Source organism: Oncorhynchus mykiss, chromosome 3 (assembly GCF_013265735.2).
Source record: "Oncorhynchus mykiss isolate Arlee chromosome 3, USDA_OmykA_1.1, whole genome shotgun sequence".
NCBI lineage: Eukaryota > Metazoa > Chordata > Actinopteri > Salmoniformes > Salmonidae > Oncorhynchus > Oncorhynchus mykiss.
In genome coordinates this window covers 55,479,249-55,497,050 of record NC_048567.1, presented here as the reverse complement: position 1 = coordinate 55,497,050, position 17,802 = coordinate 55,479,249, and the positions used below count along the sequence as shown (strand labels likewise).

At 45.8% G+C, this 17,802-nt stretch overlaps 1 protein-coding gene across 6 annotated transcripts in view; it reads right to left on the bottom strand.

Annotated features, from left to right (window-relative positions):
* Positions 1 to 462: 462 nt before the first annotated feature.
* The window catches only part of LOC110504295 (DNA-binding protein SATB2), a 66,396-nt gene continuing 49,056 nt past the window's right edge, over positions 463 to 17,802 (bottom strand). For 2 of the 6 annotated variants that reach the window (XM_036974637.1, XM_036974636.1), the window contains 5 exons: positions 16,750 to 16,962; positions 15,463 to 15,600; positions 14,319 to 14,471; positions 12,977 to 13,171; positions 463 to 1,231 (listed from right to left, as the gene is read on the bottom strand). In XM_036974637.1, coding sequence (XP_036830532.1) covers positions 557 to 1,231; positions 12,977 to 13,171; positions 14,319 to 14,471; positions 15,463 to 15,600; positions 16,750 to 16,962 — 1,374 coding nt within the window. In that variant the 3' untranslated portion in view covers positions 463 to 556. The remainder of the gene's footprint in view (positions 1,232 to 12,976; positions 13,172 to 14,318; positions 14,472 to 15,462; positions 15,601 to 16,749; positions 16,963 to 17,802) is intronic. The other 4 variants (XM_036974638.1, XM_036974639.1, XM_036974640.1 and 1 more) reach the window with 4 other exon arrangements.

Genomic DNA, 17,802 nt, shown 5'->3' with positions numbered 1-17,802 from the left:
GTTTGTTTTTCTCTCTGTCTAGTGGCTCAACATTACTGAACAGGCTATTCTAACTGTAACACATGACAGCTGTGTCATGGCATTTCCCTGCTTCATGTTGCTGAGGTAACATATTGTATTTTCACTTAAATCACTCTTTGATGAAGCCTCCGTTGGACCCCATATGTCTGCATTTCTGTGTATGTACATATGTGTGTGTGTGTGTGTGTGTGTGTGTGTGTGTGTGTGTGTGTGTGTGTGTGTGTGTGTGTGTGTGTGTGTGTGTGTGTGTGCGTGCATGTATCAGTGTGTCATTGTCTCATCGATGCCCTTCTTCCCCTCTACCAGTCTTTAGTTCCTGTTCTCTTCCTGTCTGTCAGTCTGTCTGTCTGTCAGTCTGTCTGTCTGTCTGTCTGTCTGTCTGTCTGTCTGTCTGTCTGTCTGTCTGTCTGTCTGTCTGTCTGTCTGTCTGTCTGTCTGTCTGTCTGTCTGTCTGTCTGTCTGTCTGTCTGTCTGTCTGTCTGTCTGTCTGTCTGGATCTCGCTCTCTTTCTGCATCTCCTCTGGTCTCTGGGTCTCTATCTCTGGAAGTCAGCCTGCTCTCTGGGGCTGGATGAGGAGCTACCAGGGGGCAGGGAGCTGGCTCGGCCCCCACTCAGACCATGAGAATGCCCCTTGTCCTTGCCCTCCTCCATGGCCCCCATGCTGGTCCCTGAAGGCTGGGCTGGTGCCAGGGCAGGGGCTGACCCTGCTGGGTTGCTTCCCCTTCTTTCCCTCTCTGTAGTGGGGTACATCTCCTCATGACCGTCTTCGCTGGACTCAGGGTCCTCTGAGCTGGAGAGGAGCTCCTCGTCTCTGTATTCGCTGACGTCCACACCACCGCCCCCCTCCCCCAGCTCCTTCAGCCGGCCGTGATGCTTGACGTGGTAGCGCTGGTTCTGGAAAAACTTGATGATGGTGTGCTTGGGCAGGTCCAGCTGGGCTGACAGAGTGTGGATGGCCTCTTGGTCCGGGTAAAGACCCACGTCCTGGATGAAGCTCTGCAGGATGCCCAGGGCCTCTAGAGAGATCTTAGTGCGCGACCGAGGCTTCTTAATGACCACGCCACCACCGACTCCTGAACTGACTCTTTCAACATTCGGGGACTCTTCATCGTTACGCTGGAGGGGCATGGGGTCCTCGCGCATCGGGGAGTGGTCCTTCAGGGGTTGTGGGGGTTGTCTGTGCAGTGCCTGGTGAGAAAGCAGGTACAGCTGATTAGTGGGGCTCAGTGACCCCTCATCAAAGCTACGCACCACTCAACAGTATAGGCATTGTACAGTGGTCAGAGGTCAACAAAAGGTTCAACAAGGTTAACAAGTTCAACAACAGCAATGCCCATTGCCTGAGCTAAGTTCAACAGCGATATGCATTAGCTGAACCCAGGTTAAAGCCAAACATAGCTTCATAGCTCAAATACCATCACAGAGAGACTAACTACTATAGCACCTGTGTCGTAGACCTTTGACCTCTGACCTGGATGTAAGATTTGCTCGTGGTAAAACTCCAACCACCTGCTCTGCCAGCTCTACCACCATGACGGTTTAACCAGACAGAGCCAGAGGATAAACAGCTGAGGGGGAGAGGGACATGTGTCTAGCCTCCTGTCTGGTTGGTGTTACGCAAACACACACTGATCATTAACAACACTGGGGGAGAAGGGGGCACTAGAGGAAGTGGGTCATTAAAGAATAGGTGGTAGACTGGGGGAAGAAGAAGAGCGCGGGGTGGAGGGGAAAGAAGAAGGGCAGAAGAAAGGAGGAGTGAGAAGGACAGAGAGAAGAAAACAAAGGGACAGAAGTAAGAACGAGAGGGCAAAGAGTCGGGCAACGAGAGGGCAAAGAGAGGGCAAAGAGTCGGGCAACGAGAGGGCAAAGAGTCGGGCAACGAGAGGGAAAAGAGTCGGGCAACGAGAGGGAAAAGAGTCGGGCAAAGAGAGGGCAAAGAGTCGGGCAACGAGAGGGCAAAGAGTCGGGCAAAGAGTCGGGCAACGAGAGGGCAAAGAGAGGGCAAAGAGTCGGACAACGAGAGGGCAAAGAGTCGGGCAACGAGAGGGAAAAGAGTCGGGCAACGAGAGGGCAAAGAGAGGGCAAAGAGTCGGGCAACGAGAGGGCAAAGAGTCGGGCAACGAGAGGGCAAAGAGTCGGGCAAAGAGTCGGGCAACGAGAGGGCAAAGAGAGGGCAAAGAGTCGGGCAACGAGAGGGCAAAGAGTCGGGCAACGAGAGGGAAAAGAGTCGGGCAAAGAGTCGGGCAACGAGAGGGCAAAGAGTCAGGCAACGAGAGGGCAAAGAGAGGGCAAAGAGTCGGGCAACGAGAGGGCAAAGAGTCGGGCAAAGAGAAGGCAAAGAGTCGGGCAACGAGAGGGCAAAGAGTCGGGCAAAGGAGAGATCAAGTTGTTTGAGTGTTAGTGGGACAGACTCGAGATAAGTAAAGGTGAGAGGTGATCAAAGCCAGACCTAGGGAGTCAGGGGAGTTAGTGAGGTACTAGTGTTGTTGTCCTGTTGTCTTGTTTGGTGCATGAGGAGTGTCAGAGAGCCAGCTAGCTATCACAGAGCTCTGTGGCGCGTTGCTATCCCGCTGTCACACTGGCTTTATGACCAGGGTGGGGCACCACGGCCCCAGGCCCCCGCCCAGCCACTGTGCCTCTGCTCTGGAATGCTAAGCTATAAATCTGTGGTGCATTAAAATTAAAGGACCCACAAAGATAATAGTCATTCGCTTTTCTCTCTCCCTCTTCAATAATAACAGGGTATTACTTAAATAATATTGAGGGCAGGCCAGACCATCAAATTGCTCCGATTTCACTTGTGGGGGCTGTTTGAGGGTTGCGATTTACAGGAAGAGTGTAGGTTGGGTGTTTTTTTCCACTTTCTGACGTTTATTATCTTTTTTTATGTCTGTGTGAAACAAATAGCAGCCACACAAAGTGAGGGAATGAGAAGGACTGGTGACAGCGGTGGAAAGAGGGAAAAGACAGGATGAAAATAGCACTCCCCTTTGACCTAATGTGGACCACACACTCCTCACAACCACATACACACACACACGTACGCACACTACCCCCCCCCCCCCCCCCCCCCCCCCCTTAACTTCCCTTTATCACAACCAGGAACAAAACAGACACTCACAAATACACACACACTCATATAGACTCAGACCCCAGATAGTCATTTCTCTACTCCTTTCACAGATGGCGACTCTTGGATGGATCCACACACACAGAGGCCTGGTCGCTGGGCTGGGCTCCTTGGCAGCGTGAGAGAGCCGAGCCAAACGCAGAAACACAGTGGGCTGACTGGTTGTTCCTTAATCCAGTGCGGTCTCTCTCTCTCTCTCTCTCTCTCTCTCTCTCTCTCTCTCTCTCTCTCTCTCTCTCTCTAATGCAGAGGGACACTAATGAAGAGAGTCAGTGCCAAGCAAATATGACTCCAACTCCAAATCAACCTCAATCCTGCTAAAGCCAGGAAACCCTCCTCTCTGTTTGACCCCATGCCCTCTGTCCCCTCTACCCATCACCCCTCAACCATTTCACCCCTCTAAATTGAGCCTCTACCCCTCCAATCCTTCCATTTCTCCATCCTTCTGTACCCTCTACCCATCCAACTGAGCCTCCACTCTTCCATCTCTCCATCCCTCCTTACCGCCCCTCCATCCACAAAGTACTGTAGACTGAGGATGGAAGTTGTTCTTCTCATGGCATAATTCAATATTCATCCAAACTGTTCTCCCTTTTTTTTTCAATTGCGACCAGGGAACATCAGAGTTCATTGCATTAAAGAAAAAGTTTCCTTTTAAACGCAAATCAAGGCGAATTACAGAGATGCAGAACTATGAAAGAATTATACTACATGAAATATTCAGCTAAAGCCTTAATGAGGCCCGGTTCTCTTGGGGCTACAGGCAGACCAGGGGTGGGGAGTGTATGTGTGTGTGTTGGGGCTGCCTGGGACAGTATGTTGCCACCGGAGACACCATTAACACACAGATAAATATGTAATGACGGAAAATACAGTTTCTGTTGGTTTTCTGCATGACTTCATCTTTCCTGTTAATCGGTGTGTGTTTTTTCTTCCTTCTCTCTCCTGTGTCACCAGGCCTGGGGAGTGAATGAGTCACTCTGTGTGTGTGTGTGTGTGTGTGTGTGTGTGTGTGTGTGTGTGTGTGTGTGTGTGTGTGTGTGTGTGTGTGTGTGTGTGTGTGTGTGTGTGTGTGTGTGTGTGTGTGACTGAGCCTGTCTTTGTTGCATAGGTGTGTGGCTTGAATACTGAGTTGTTTACAGTGCTTATACCGTAACTGAGATCATGTGAAAGTACTATATATCTGTGTGTTTCTAAGTGTTTCTGTCTCTATGTGTGTATGAGGGTGGGCTGGCATATGACCTTTTTGCGTGTTCAAGTGTGTGTGTGGCAATCATTCCACTTATCAGTAATTAAACCATTAAGTTGGCTGTGGTTTACTGAGCTAAGAGCTGAACTCAGCTGCTCAAACTGACAATTAGCCCATCAGAGCAACCAATAGGTTTATAAAAGTGTTTGCACGTGTAGCCTACGAATGAAACGACATAAAGAGAGGGGCAGCAGAGAGAACAGTCTGTGTCTGTCTGTAGAAAGAAGGGAGCTTGTTGCCAGCTCCCTTGTTGCCAGCTTTCTAGTCCAGCGCTCTTGTGGTCTCAATCCACGGTGCAGTCAGCACAGGGGTCCAGGCCACAGTACCCACTGCCCACACGCACGCAGCAGAATTACATTTAGCAATAACAATAGAGAAATTATTCATAAGGGCTGGGCCTGCCAAATTAGCAGAGGGATGCACTTACTGCTCAACACATGGAGGCATAAACAGAGCAGCAGATACTGTACTGCTGGAGAGGAGAGCCAGATAGCCAGCCCAGCGTCATCAGGGCAGGGTCAGTCATGGAGAAATGTGATGCTGTCCCCACGGGTGTGAGAGGGGCTGAGTAGGTAGGGGAGCACAGGACACACACAGACGCATGCACACACAATACACACACGATTCCACCTGTGGATCTAATGGACACGCAGTCACACATACAGTACTTGTCACATGATACTGTAGATATACAAAAAGTGCAGTCGTTGATTCATAATTCATTATGAGTCGTTTTGTTTCGGTCAGTGGTTGTGTGGGGTCGGCGGGTTGGCCGATTGTTCACATAAAACCATACAAAAGCACTTCCAACAGCACATACAGTATAGCATAAAGCACTTCCAACAGCACATACAGTATAGCATAAAGCACTTCCAACAGCACATACAGTATAGCATAAAGCACTTCCAACAGTACATACAGTATAGCATAAAGCACTTCTAACAGCACATACAGTATAGCATAAAGCACTTCCAACAGCACATATAGTATAGCATAAAGCACCCCCAACAGCACATACAGTATAGCATAAAGCACTTCCAACAGCACATACAGTATAGCATAAAGCACTTCTAACAGCACATACAGTATAGCGTAAAGCACTTCCAACAGCACATACAGTATAGCATAAATCACTTCTAACAGCACATACAGTATAGCATAAAGCACTTCTAACAGCACATACAGTATAGCTTTAAGCACTTCCAACAGCACATACAGTATAGCGTAAAGCACTTACAACAGCACATACAGTATAGCATAAAGCACCTCCAACAGTACATACAGTATAGCATAAAGCACTTCCAACAGCACATACAGTATAGCATAAAGCACTTCCAACAGCACATACAGTATAGCATAAAGCACTTCTAACAGCACATACAGTATAGCATAAAGCACCTCCAACAGCACATACAGTATAGCATAAAGCACTTCCAACAGCACATACAGTATAGCATAAAGCACTTCCAACAGCACATACAGTATAGCATAAAGCACCCCCAACAGCACATACAGTATAGCATAAAGCACTTTCAACAGCACATACAGTATAGCATAAAGCACTTCCAACAGCACATACAGTATAGCGTAAAGCACTTCCAACAGCACATACAGTATAGCATAAATCACTTCTAACAGCACATACAGTATAGCATAAAGCACTTCTAACAGCACATACAGTATAGCTTTAAGCACTTCCAACAGCACATACAGTATAGCGTAAAGCACTTCCAACAGCACATACAGTATAGCATAAAGCACTTCCAACAGCACATACAGTATAGCTTTAAGCACTTCCAACAGCACATACAGTATAGCATAAAGCACTTCTAACAGCACATACAGTATAGCGTAAAGCACTTCCAACAGCACATACAGTATAGCATAAATCACTTCTAACAGCACATACAGTATAGCATAAAGCACTTCTAACAGCACATACAGTATAGCTTTAAGCACTTCCAACAGCACATACAGTATAGCGTAAAGCACTTACAACAGCACATACAGTATAGCATAAAGCACCTCCAACAGTACATACAGTATAGCATAAAGCACTTCCAACAGCACATACAGTATAGCATAAAGCACTTCCAACAGCACATACAGTATAGCATAAAGCACTTCTAACAGCACATACAGTATAGCATAAAGCACCTCCAACAGCACATACAGTATAGCATAAAGCACTTCCAACAGCACATACAGTATAGCATAAAGCACTTCCAACAGCACATACAGTATAGCATAAAGCACCCCCAACAGCACATACAGTATAGCATAAAGCACTTTCAACAGCACATACAGTATAGCATAAAGCACTTCCAACAGCACATACAGTATAGCGTAAAGCACTTCCAACAGCACATACAGTATAGCATAAATCACTTCTAACAGCACATACAGTATAGCATAAAGCACTTCTAACAGCACATACAGTATAGCTTTAAGCACTTCCAACAGCACATACAGTATAGCGTAAAGCACTTCCAACAGCACATACAGTATAGCATAAAGCACTTCCAACAGCACATACAGTATAGCATAAAGCACTTCCAACAGCACATACAGTATAGCTTTAAGCACTTCCAACAGCACATACAGTATAGCATAAAGCACTTCCAACAGCACATACAGTATAGCGTAAAGCACTTCCAACAGCACATACAGTATAGCATAAAGCACTTCTAACAATTTTGTTGGAGCTAGGAACACAAGCATTTCACTTCACCCGCAATAACATCTGCTAAATATGTGTATGAGACCAACATTGAATTGATCTGATTTGATTTGATTTAACAGCACATACAGTTGTGTGTCTAGTGTACAGTATATGTGTGAGAGGGACTGAGTTGAGTAGCAGCTGGAACACATGTGTGGTCTGGCTGTGGTGACTTGCATGGTGGCGTGTGTGTGTGTGTGTGTCTGTCTGTGTGTGTATGTGGCGGGTAGATGTGCTGCATGGATTTTGATCTGGGTTTAGGGAGGGGATTTCCTCTCCTGACTGTGTCAACTTGGACAACAAAAACAGGAGAGGGACACACATGCACCGAAACAAATACAGTCTGACAGACTTTCGTCCTCCTTGGCCTAACCATAAATTGTCCCACCCTCTCCAAGATCATCCTTCCTTATCATGTATCACTCTCCTTCTTCGATCTATCACTTCATTATACTTCCTCTCCTCCTGGTGTGGCCCATCTCAGTCCCTCCTTCCTTCTGTGTCCTCTCTAATATGAACAACTTGTGGAGTATATTTTGTCTCCTCTCTGGTCTGGTCTGGTCCGTGTGTTTGAGGAGCTAGCTGAGGAATATGTTAATGGTGGCACAGTGGTAACAACCACTTCCTTTCTATGATGAGCCGTTAACAAAGATAGTGGATGAATGAAGATAGTTCACTCCGGCAGTTTAGCTTTGAAAAAAAATTGTCAGTTCTACTTAACTTGGTGTGTCTCCCATATACACCAATGCAACAGCAGCTGTGTCTGGTCTACTTAGTTCAGTGTTTCCCAACTCCGTTTCTCGTGTGCCCCAACAGCACACATTGCTTTTGTAGCCCCGGACAAAAACACATGATTCATCCGCATGGGGACAGACAGGGTGGGGACAGACAGCCCATCTCATTATGGAGCGCAGTTCAATGCATGTAGACTTATCATCTCATGGTAAATGTTTTTCTTGTGACAGGTAGGCCTACATTTGCTGCAGCATAGTCTATGCTACAGTAATATAAAGACTGACTGTCTAATTTACCCATCTCCATCTGGCCTTCGGGGGTCACCTTATTTTCTTATTGAAAACATTATTTTATTTTATTGCAGCTGCAGAGTTTTAAAACAGCCTATGACTAAAATATTGTTGCTTTAAATAAATCCATGCGTGTGCACTCTCTCGCAGTCTCTCTCTCTCTCTATCAATTCCATTGAAATTGCATCCAAAATACTGTAGATAATCCTGTTCTAGATTGATATATGGCCCTATATATAGATGTCCTAGCATACCTCTTTCAGGCAATACAGTCAATGCAGTATTAGCCTTATATTTACAGTGCCTTGCGAAAGCATTCGGCCCCCTTGAACTTTGCGACCTTTTGCCACATTTCAGGCTTCAAACATAAAGATATAAAACTGTATTTTTTTGTGAAGAATCAACAACAAGTGGGACACAATCATGAAGTGGAACGACATTTATTGGATATTTCAAACTTTTTTTTTTAACAAATCAAAAACTGAAAAATTGGGCGTGCAAAATTATTCAGCCCCCTTAAGTTAATACTTTGTAGCGCCACCTTTTGCTGCGATTACAGCTGTAAGTCGCTTGGGGTATGTCTCTATCAGTTTTGCACATCGAGAGACTGACATTTTTTCCCATTCCTCCTTGCGAAACAGCTCGAGCTCAGTGAGGTTGGATGGAGAGCATTTGTGAACAGCAGTTTTCAGTTCTTTCCACAGATTCTCGATTGGATTCAGGTCTGGACTTTGACTTGGCCATTCTAACACCTGGATATGTTTATTTTTGAACCATTCCATTGTAGATTTTGCTTTATGTTTTGGATCATTGTCTTGTTGGAAGACAAATCTCCGTCCCAGTCTCAGGTCTTTTGCAGACTCCATCAGGTTTTCTTCCAGAATGGTCCTGTATTTGGCTCCATCCATCTTCCCATCAATTTTAACCATCTTCCCTGTCCCTGCTGAAGAAAAGCAGGCCCAAACCATGATGCTGCCACCACCATGTTTGACAGTGGGGATGGTGTGTTCAGCTGTGTTGCTTTTACGCCAAACATAACGTTTTGCATTGTTGCCAAAAAGTTCAATTTTGGTTTCATCTGACCAGAGCACCTTCTTCCACATGTTTGGTGTGTCTCCCAGGTGGCTTGTGGCAAACTTTAAACAACACTTTTTATGGAGATCTTTAAGAAATGGCTTTCTTCTTGCCACTCTTCCATAAAGGCCAGATTTGTGCAATATACGACTGATTGTTGTCCTATGGACAGAGTCTCCCACCTCAGCTGTAGATCTCTGCAGTTCATCCAGAGTGATCATGGGCCTCTTGGCTGCATCTCTGATCAGTCTTCTCCTTGTATGAGTTGAAAGTTTAGAGGGACGGCCAGGTCTTGGTAGATTTGCAGTGTTCTGATACTCCTTCCATTTCAATATTATCGCTTGCACAGTGCTCCTTGGGATGTTTAAAGCTTGGGAAATCTTTTTGTATCCAAATCCGGCATTAAACTTCTTCACAACAGTATCTCGGACCTGCCTGGTGTGTTCCTTGTTCTTCATGATGCTCTCTGCGCTTTTAACGGACCTCTGAGACTATCACAGTGCAGGTGCATTTATACGGAGACTTGATTACACACAGGTGGATTGTATTTATTATCATTAGTCATTTATGTCAACATTGGATCATCCAGAGATCCTCACTGAACTTCTGGAGAGAGTTTGCTGCACTGAAAGTAAAGGGGCTGAATAATTTTGCACGCCCAATTTTTCAGTTTTTGATTTGTTAAAAAAGTTTGAAATATCCAATAAATGTCGTTCCACTTCATGATTGTGTCCCACTTGTTGTTGATTCTTCACAAAAAAATACAGTTTTATATGTTTATGTTTGAAGCCTGAAATGTGGCAAAAGGTTGCAAAGTTCAAGGGGGCCGAATACTTTCGCAAGGCACTGTATCTAATTCATGATGGGTTATGCATAATAAGCTTCTAACTTATAGCCACGGTCTCTTGCACAATACGCACGAACCTGTGCTCTGCTGGCCTCTCTCCTTGAAAAACACTCCTTAGCTCTTGGAGTCCCAGGCAGGAAAAGTTAGACTAGAATGGCTTGCTGGATTTCTTATTCCAATAGACTATTAGAAGAGGGTCGTAAGCTCTCGTTTGCCGAATGTTAAATACAGCAGCCAATAGAACACAGGTAGTTTGAAAGAAGGGCGAACGCATGATGGCGGCAGGCTATAGCAGTTATTTATTCAGACCCATAACCATTCATTCTTCATGAAGCAAAGTGAAAGCCTACTGCATCTAATTCTAGTCCTATTTTATTCAAGGATGTCATTAGAATGATGAAGATAAGGACAACAAAACTTGTTTCATTTTACTGGAATAAAGCAACAAGGACGTAGGCTAATAACATTAGGGGAAATATTATGAAAGGTATATATGCATCAGCCTACTAATACTAATTTATCATGGTCTGAATGATGTGTGTAATTCCAGTCCATATAATACAGTATAATACAGTACTGTAATACAGTTCACACTGAAAAAGATTAGCCTACTGGAACTAGTTTCATTTATTTAACCAAGAGAGCATATAGCTGGCTACATCTTTGGGCTTTTATGTTTTTCTATTGTGCGTAATGTGCAGTAGCCTATATCACACAGTACCAGTCAAAAGTTTGGACACACCTACTCATTCAAGGGTTTTTCTTTATTTTTACCATCCAAACTGGCCATCCAAACTATGAAATAGCACATATATGTATCATGTAGTAACCAAAAAAAGTTTAAAAACAAAACAAAATATAGTCTACATTCTTCAAAGTAGCCACCCTTTGCCTTGAGGACAGCTTTGCACACTCTTGGCATTCTTTCAACCAGCTTCACCTGGAATACTTTTCCAACAGTCTTGAAGGAGTTCCCACATATGCTGAGCACTTGTTGGCTGCTTTTCCTTCACTCTGCGGTCCAACTCAACCCGAACCATCTCAATTGGGTTGAGGTCGGGTGATTGTGGAGGCCAGGTCATCTGATGCAGCACTCCATCACTCTCCTTCTTGGTCAAATAGCCCTTACACAGCCTGGAGGTGTGTGGGTCATTGTCCTGTTGAATGATAGTCCCACTAAGCGCAAACCGGATGGGATGGCATATTGCTGCAGAATGCTGTGGTAGCCATGCTGGTTAAGTGTGCCTTGAATTCTAAATAAATCACAGACAGTGTCACCAGCAAAACACCCCACCACCATCACACCTCCATGCTTCACGGTGGGAACCACACATTCGGAGATCATCCGTTCACCTACTCTGTGTCTCACAAAGACACAGCGGTTGGAACCAAAAATTGCACATTTGGACTCATCAGACCAAAGGACAGATTTCCACTGGTCTAATGTCCATTGCTCACGTGTTTCTTGGCCCAAGCAAGTCTCTTCTTCTTTTTGGTGTCCTTTAGTAGTGGTTTCTTTGCAGCAATTTGACCATGAAGGCCTGATTCACACAGTCTCCTCTGAACAGTTGATGTTGAGATGTGTCTGTTACTTGAACTCTGTGAAGCATTTATTTGGGCTGCAGTTTCTGAGGCTGGTAACTCTAATGAACTTATCCCCTGCAGCAGAGGTAACTCTGGGTCTTCCTTTCCTGTGGCAGTCCTCATGAGAGCCAGTTTCATCATAGCGCTTGATGGTTTTTGCGCCATAACTGACTAAATAACTGACTAAACTGACATGTCTTAAAGTAACGGACTGTCATGTCTCTTTGCTTATTTGAGCTGTTCTTGCCATAATATGGACTTGGTCTTAACACAACACAACTGATTAGCTCAAATGCATTAGGAAGGAAAGAAAGGCACACCTGTTAAATGAAATGCATTCCAGGTGACTACCTCATGAAGCTGGTTGAGAGAATGCCAAGAGCGTGCAAAGCTATCATCAAGGCAAGGGTGGCTACTTTGAAGAATCTCAAATCTCAAATATATTTTGATTTGGTTGCTATATGATTCCATATGTGTTATTTCATATGTTTGATGTCTTCACTATTATTCTACAATGTAGGAAATAGAGAAGAAAAAAATAGAGAAAACCCTTGAATGAGTTGGTTTGTCCAAACTTTTGACTGTTACTGTAGTTCTATTTCTATGCTTTGAAAGGCTTTTGAATGACACTTCCGGTTTTGGCGGGAAATATCGGGTTGCCCGGGAGAAAAGTGATGTATTCTGGGGATGGAACATTTATAAAATATCGGGAAAATATTAAACCGTAGTGTGCACACGCATGACTTCAGTTTTAATGAATAATTGCATGTGTATCCTCAGTGTATTTGGTGCAATAATGACCCTGGCTGGAGAAAGTAAATTTAATCAGCAGAGCTTGACTACTGTACATCTGTGTAGGATGCTACATGCTTACATGTGTGTGTGTGTGTGTGTGTGTGTGTGTATGTGTGTGTGTGTGTGTGTGTGTGTGTGTGTGTGTGTGTGTGTGTGTGTGTGTGTGTGTGTGTGTGTGTGTGTGTGTGTGTGTGTGTGTGTGTGTGTGTGAAAAGGTTGTAGGGGGCCAGTCCCGAAGACTCATTCAATATGTGAGAAGGTTGATATCAAACTAAAGGAGAGTGATATTCTTGCCATTATCCATTCAAGTCTGCAATGACCATCCCTCGATCCAGCATAAGCAGTAAGTTTTTTTTATTTGTATAATATTTGATTTTAGCAGCAATGATATTACAAACATATCAGACATAAGGAGCCATGTTACCCTCGAGCATACGGAGCCCATGTCCATGCGCGCGGACCATACCACTAAGGTTAGGACTCAGGTTAGGGAAATCTGATGCTACATCAGCTGGTCTCTCTCACCTGTGGTTCTTGGGGCAGGTGTAGTACAGTATGCAGCCTCTCACTGTGGTGGTGCCTGGACTCCTCTTCATACACCAGGTCTCTGTCTGTCTGGAGCAGGGTCAGGAACCTCCGGATGGTACACAGATTCTCCCACAGAGTACGGTTCTCTGGGCTAGGGTTCTCCTTCCACCGCAGCAACTCACACAGCCAGCCCTAAGAGGGGTAGATGGGAGCAGAGACAGGAGAAGGGAGGGAGGAAGGGAGGGGAGAAAGGGATGGGGAGTGGGGGGGGAGATTTGATTATCTATGCTAGACTAGGCCAGTCTTTGACACCAGCTGTTGTGTGCATCCAGCCTCCACCAGCATGCAGTGTTAATAACCTGATCAGTTCTCATCCTCCCTCTCATCCCCCATCCCCCTCTCACTCAGCATCCCCCTCTCATCCCCCATCCTCCTCTCCCTCAGCATCCCTCTCTCCTCTCCTCTCTGGGCCAGCTGCAGCAGATGGGTGCAGTGAGCCATGACCCCCAGCCCAACTCTGCCCAGCCACCCCCGGACCCCTGAACCTGGGAGACACAGCTTGATCAATACACACACACACACACAAACACACAGGTAATATTTTCTCACAAACACGCACGCAAACAGTGTCCTCACTGTAGATATCCATTCCCACAACACCATGTCTTCATGTGCTCTAAACAGTTTGTGTGTTTGTTGAAGGAGTCTGTGTGTGTGTGTGTGTGTGTGTGTGTGGGGGGGGGGGGGGGGGGGGGGGGTATCATATGTCTGAATCAGTTCTTCCCCAGGTTGGTATTTGGCTTATCTGTCTGGTATTGTTTATCTACTACTGTGGAGACACACTGACTGTCTGATATAACAGCCTGGGGAAGAGGGTTATCAACCCTGCTCCATCCGCCACCCACATCACGAGGACAGGAGAAACTGCCCCTAAGCACTGACAGGGGCCACATATGTTTGCATTCCCTTAACGATTAAGGTTAGGATTGGGAGTTGGGTACAATAGGTTAGGATTGGGAGTTGGGCACAATAGGTTAGGATTGGGAGTTGGGTACAATAGGTTAGGATTGGGAGTTGGGCACAATAGGTTAGGATTGGGAGTTGGGTACAATAGGTTAGGATTGGGAGTTGGGCACAATAGATTAGGATTGGGAGTTGGGCACAATAGGTTAGGATTGGGAGTTGGGTACAATAGGTTGGGATTGGGAGTTGGGTACAATAGGTTAGGATTGGGAGTTGGGTACAATAGATTAGGATTGGGAGTTGGGCACAATAGGTTAGGAAAGCTGTAGCAGGATAGGGACAATGTCATGGGTCATGGGTGAAACAGGCCTCTCACCTGGCTCTTGTTGGCAGCCACCTTGGCGAACAGCGCCTGAGACACCTTCGCTCTCTTCATCTCCTGCTGGATCTCATCATAGATACCTGACGTGATGTTGACCAGAGACTCCAGCTTCAGGGGCAGGTCTGGGTTGAGGCATGGCGGCTTGGGCTGAGGGAGGATAGGTAGGAGGGACCAGGGAGAGGCGGCCCATAGAGAAAGAACCAGTTTTTAAACCAGGAAGTTGTACCAGAGTTTGCCTGAATGGGTAACACTGCCAACTCTAGTTCACATGTTGTCCCTGTGCCAACGACCAAAGTTTAGGTTTCAAGTAAGAATGACAGGTAATCAGTTGACGATCAGTCAAAGTTTTTTCTTCTTTTAAACAAACATTAGACTCATAGACGTACATGTTCCGACATGGAGAATGTTTACAGATTAAAAGTCATTAAGCCATTCTCTCTCCTCTTCTTTGTAGTTTCTGTTTGAATGACTCTGTATTGAATCTCAGTATGTTTTCTTATAAGACTTTGAGGTTTATCTTTGCAGGACCAGACTAGTAATCTGGCATTCCCAAGCGTAAACGATGGCAAGATAAATTTATACAGACATAATAATGATAGTACACAAATTCGTCCCAGAATGAGTGTTTGTCCTTTGCATCAGAGAGAGATTGTTATCTGTGATGTTCCTAAAAGGCCATGTGGGGTTAGGAAGCACATCCAAATGAATTGTCCCTTTGCTATAGCATGTTCCTATGACAACAGGCTGTATCTTTATTGTAAACAATACATTTTCTTGGACATTGGGACTATTTCATTTGTTCCACATTACCATGCAAACTAAATCAATCATAGCAAGTATTTGACATACTGTACACAAACATTTCAGCCATGTCTGATCAAAAGGAATTCTGTGTGTGAGGTACATTCTGTGAACAAGCCAAAAAGGGATTGTTGATGAATACACGGCTCACAAAGGCTCAAGTAGTACTGTATTGCGAGACATAAAAGTATTGTAGATGGGTGAACTGAGACATAAAAGTATTGTAGATGGGTGAACTGAGACATAAAAGTATTGTAGATGGGTGAACTGAGACATAAAAGTATTGTAGATGGGTGAACTGAGACATAAAAGTATTGTAGATGGGTGAACTGCTCACCGAGTTGGAGATTTTAGTCTTATTCTTCCAGATAGAAGCCCAGGCGTCAGGAGTGAGCTGTTCGTCCAGACCTCTCTCCCACACCTTCTGCATGAGGTGGCATGGGACATGGTTAGTGATGGTCGGTCTAAATACGTCCTGTCAAACATTTCCATTGTTACCATCTTGTCATCGAACATCACACGCACAAAACATAGAGACACAATCAATGAGATGTATTTATGTGCCTTTTCTCAACATATAGTTACATATGGTTAGATCGGTGTCTTTAGTACTATCCCCTTTCCCAGTCTATTTTTTAACCCTGACTTGGTAGATCCCCTCGAGTGGAAGACTAATCTTTTTTTTAAATAATGTTACTTAAAAAAATAATGTAGCCTCTATTTCTCCCCAATTTCGTGGTATCCAATTGGTAGTTACAGTCTTGTCTCATCGCTGCAACTCCCGTACGGACTCGGGAGAGGCGAAGGTCGAGAGCCGTGCGTCCTCCGAAACACAACCCAACCAAGCCGCACTGCTTCTTGACACAATGCCCACTTAACCCGGAAGCCAGCCACACCAATGTGTCGGAGGAAACACTGTACACCTGGCGACCGTGTCACCGTGCACTGCGCCCGGCTCGCCACAGGAGTCACTAGTCACTATCATCCCCTAACCTGGACGACGCTGGGCCAATTGTGCGCCGCCCCATGGGTCTCCCGGTTGCGGCCGGCTGTGACAGAGCCTGGACTCGAACCCAGAATCTCTAGTGGCACAGCTGGCACTGAGATGCAGAGCCTTAGACCACTGAGATGCAGAACCTTAGACCACTGAGATACAGAGCCTTCAACCACTTAGATGCAGAGCCTTAGACCACTGAGATGCAGAACCTTAGACCACTGAGATACAGAGCCTTCGACCACTGAGATGCAGAACCTTAGACCACTGAGATGCAGAACCTTAGACCACTGAGATGCAGAACCTTAGACCACTGAGATGCAGAGCCTTAGACCACTGAGATGCAGAACCTTAGACCACTGAGATACAGAGCCTTCGACCACTGAGATGCAGAACCTTAGACCACTGAGATGCAGAACCTTAGACCACTGAGATGCAGAACCACAGACACCAACCAAACCAACCGCCAGACAGAAACTAAAACATACAGACAATATAAACCATCAACAAGGCACAAAGACAGACAAGACACACCACAATCAACCAGACACACACAGGCCCTGCTGTAGAGGAGCTTGGTGGAGAATGTCTATGGTAGTTTTGGAGGGCAGTGGGTGGTGGGCGGGGTACCTGTGAGAGGCGGGGGCCCCCGGGGCTGGAGCTAGGGGTAGGGGGCAGGCCGACAGGGGGGTTCATGCTGCGCTCACGCTCCTCCTGGTAAATACGGTCTCTCTCCCCCTCAGGGAGGTTGAGGAAGTTCTGCATGGCTTTGAGGTTGACCAGCAGGGACTGAGAGGCAGAGCGAGGGTCCTCCTCCTTCCGCAGGATCTCCGACAGCAGGCCCTGGTGCACACACACACACACATGCACACACGCCGCAAACGTATACATTTAGAATGAGTGGTTGCACACACACGCACTGTACGCACTCGCTCGTACAACCATGTGCATGCATGCACGCACAACACACACATGCACACTTCACCTGCCCTAAACCCTTCATGTGAGCTCCATATTGGCTCTAATGGGGCGTGACTGTGTGTGAATGCAGCAGGTGTGTGTACTGCTGGGAGGGCGGAGAAAGAGACTGAACTGGAGCGGGGAAACACAGCAAGCTGTGGCATCAGCTTACCTCACTCATAACTCTCATTAAATTGAAACTGGCTGAAACCCCCGAGGAGAAACCAAATCATAGAAATATTACTGCTGACTTATCTCAAAGTCATCCCAATATTCCAAATCGTTTTGTAAATGGGACATCAGCATTGACATTACGTTATTCTATCCTCTCATCCTGTCTTCAGTCCTTTACCCCTGCCCTGCACTGCACTATGTGTGGCTACATACTTGGTGGGTTTCCTGCCCTGTATTCTGTTGAAGGCCATCCATGTATGGTCACCTGTGTTCTGTTACCTATGTCACCTGTGTTCTATGGTTACCTGTGTTCTGTTACCCATGTCACCTGTGTTCTATGGTTACCGGTGTTCTGTTACCTACTGTATGTCACCTGTGTTTTATGGTTACCTGTGTTCTGTTACCCATGCCACCTGTGTTTTATGGTTACATGTGTTCTGTTACCTATGTCACCTGTGTTCTATGGTTACCTGTGTTCTGTTACCTATGTCACCTGTGTTCTATGGTTACCTGTGTTCTGTTACCCATGTCACCTGTGTTCTATGGTTA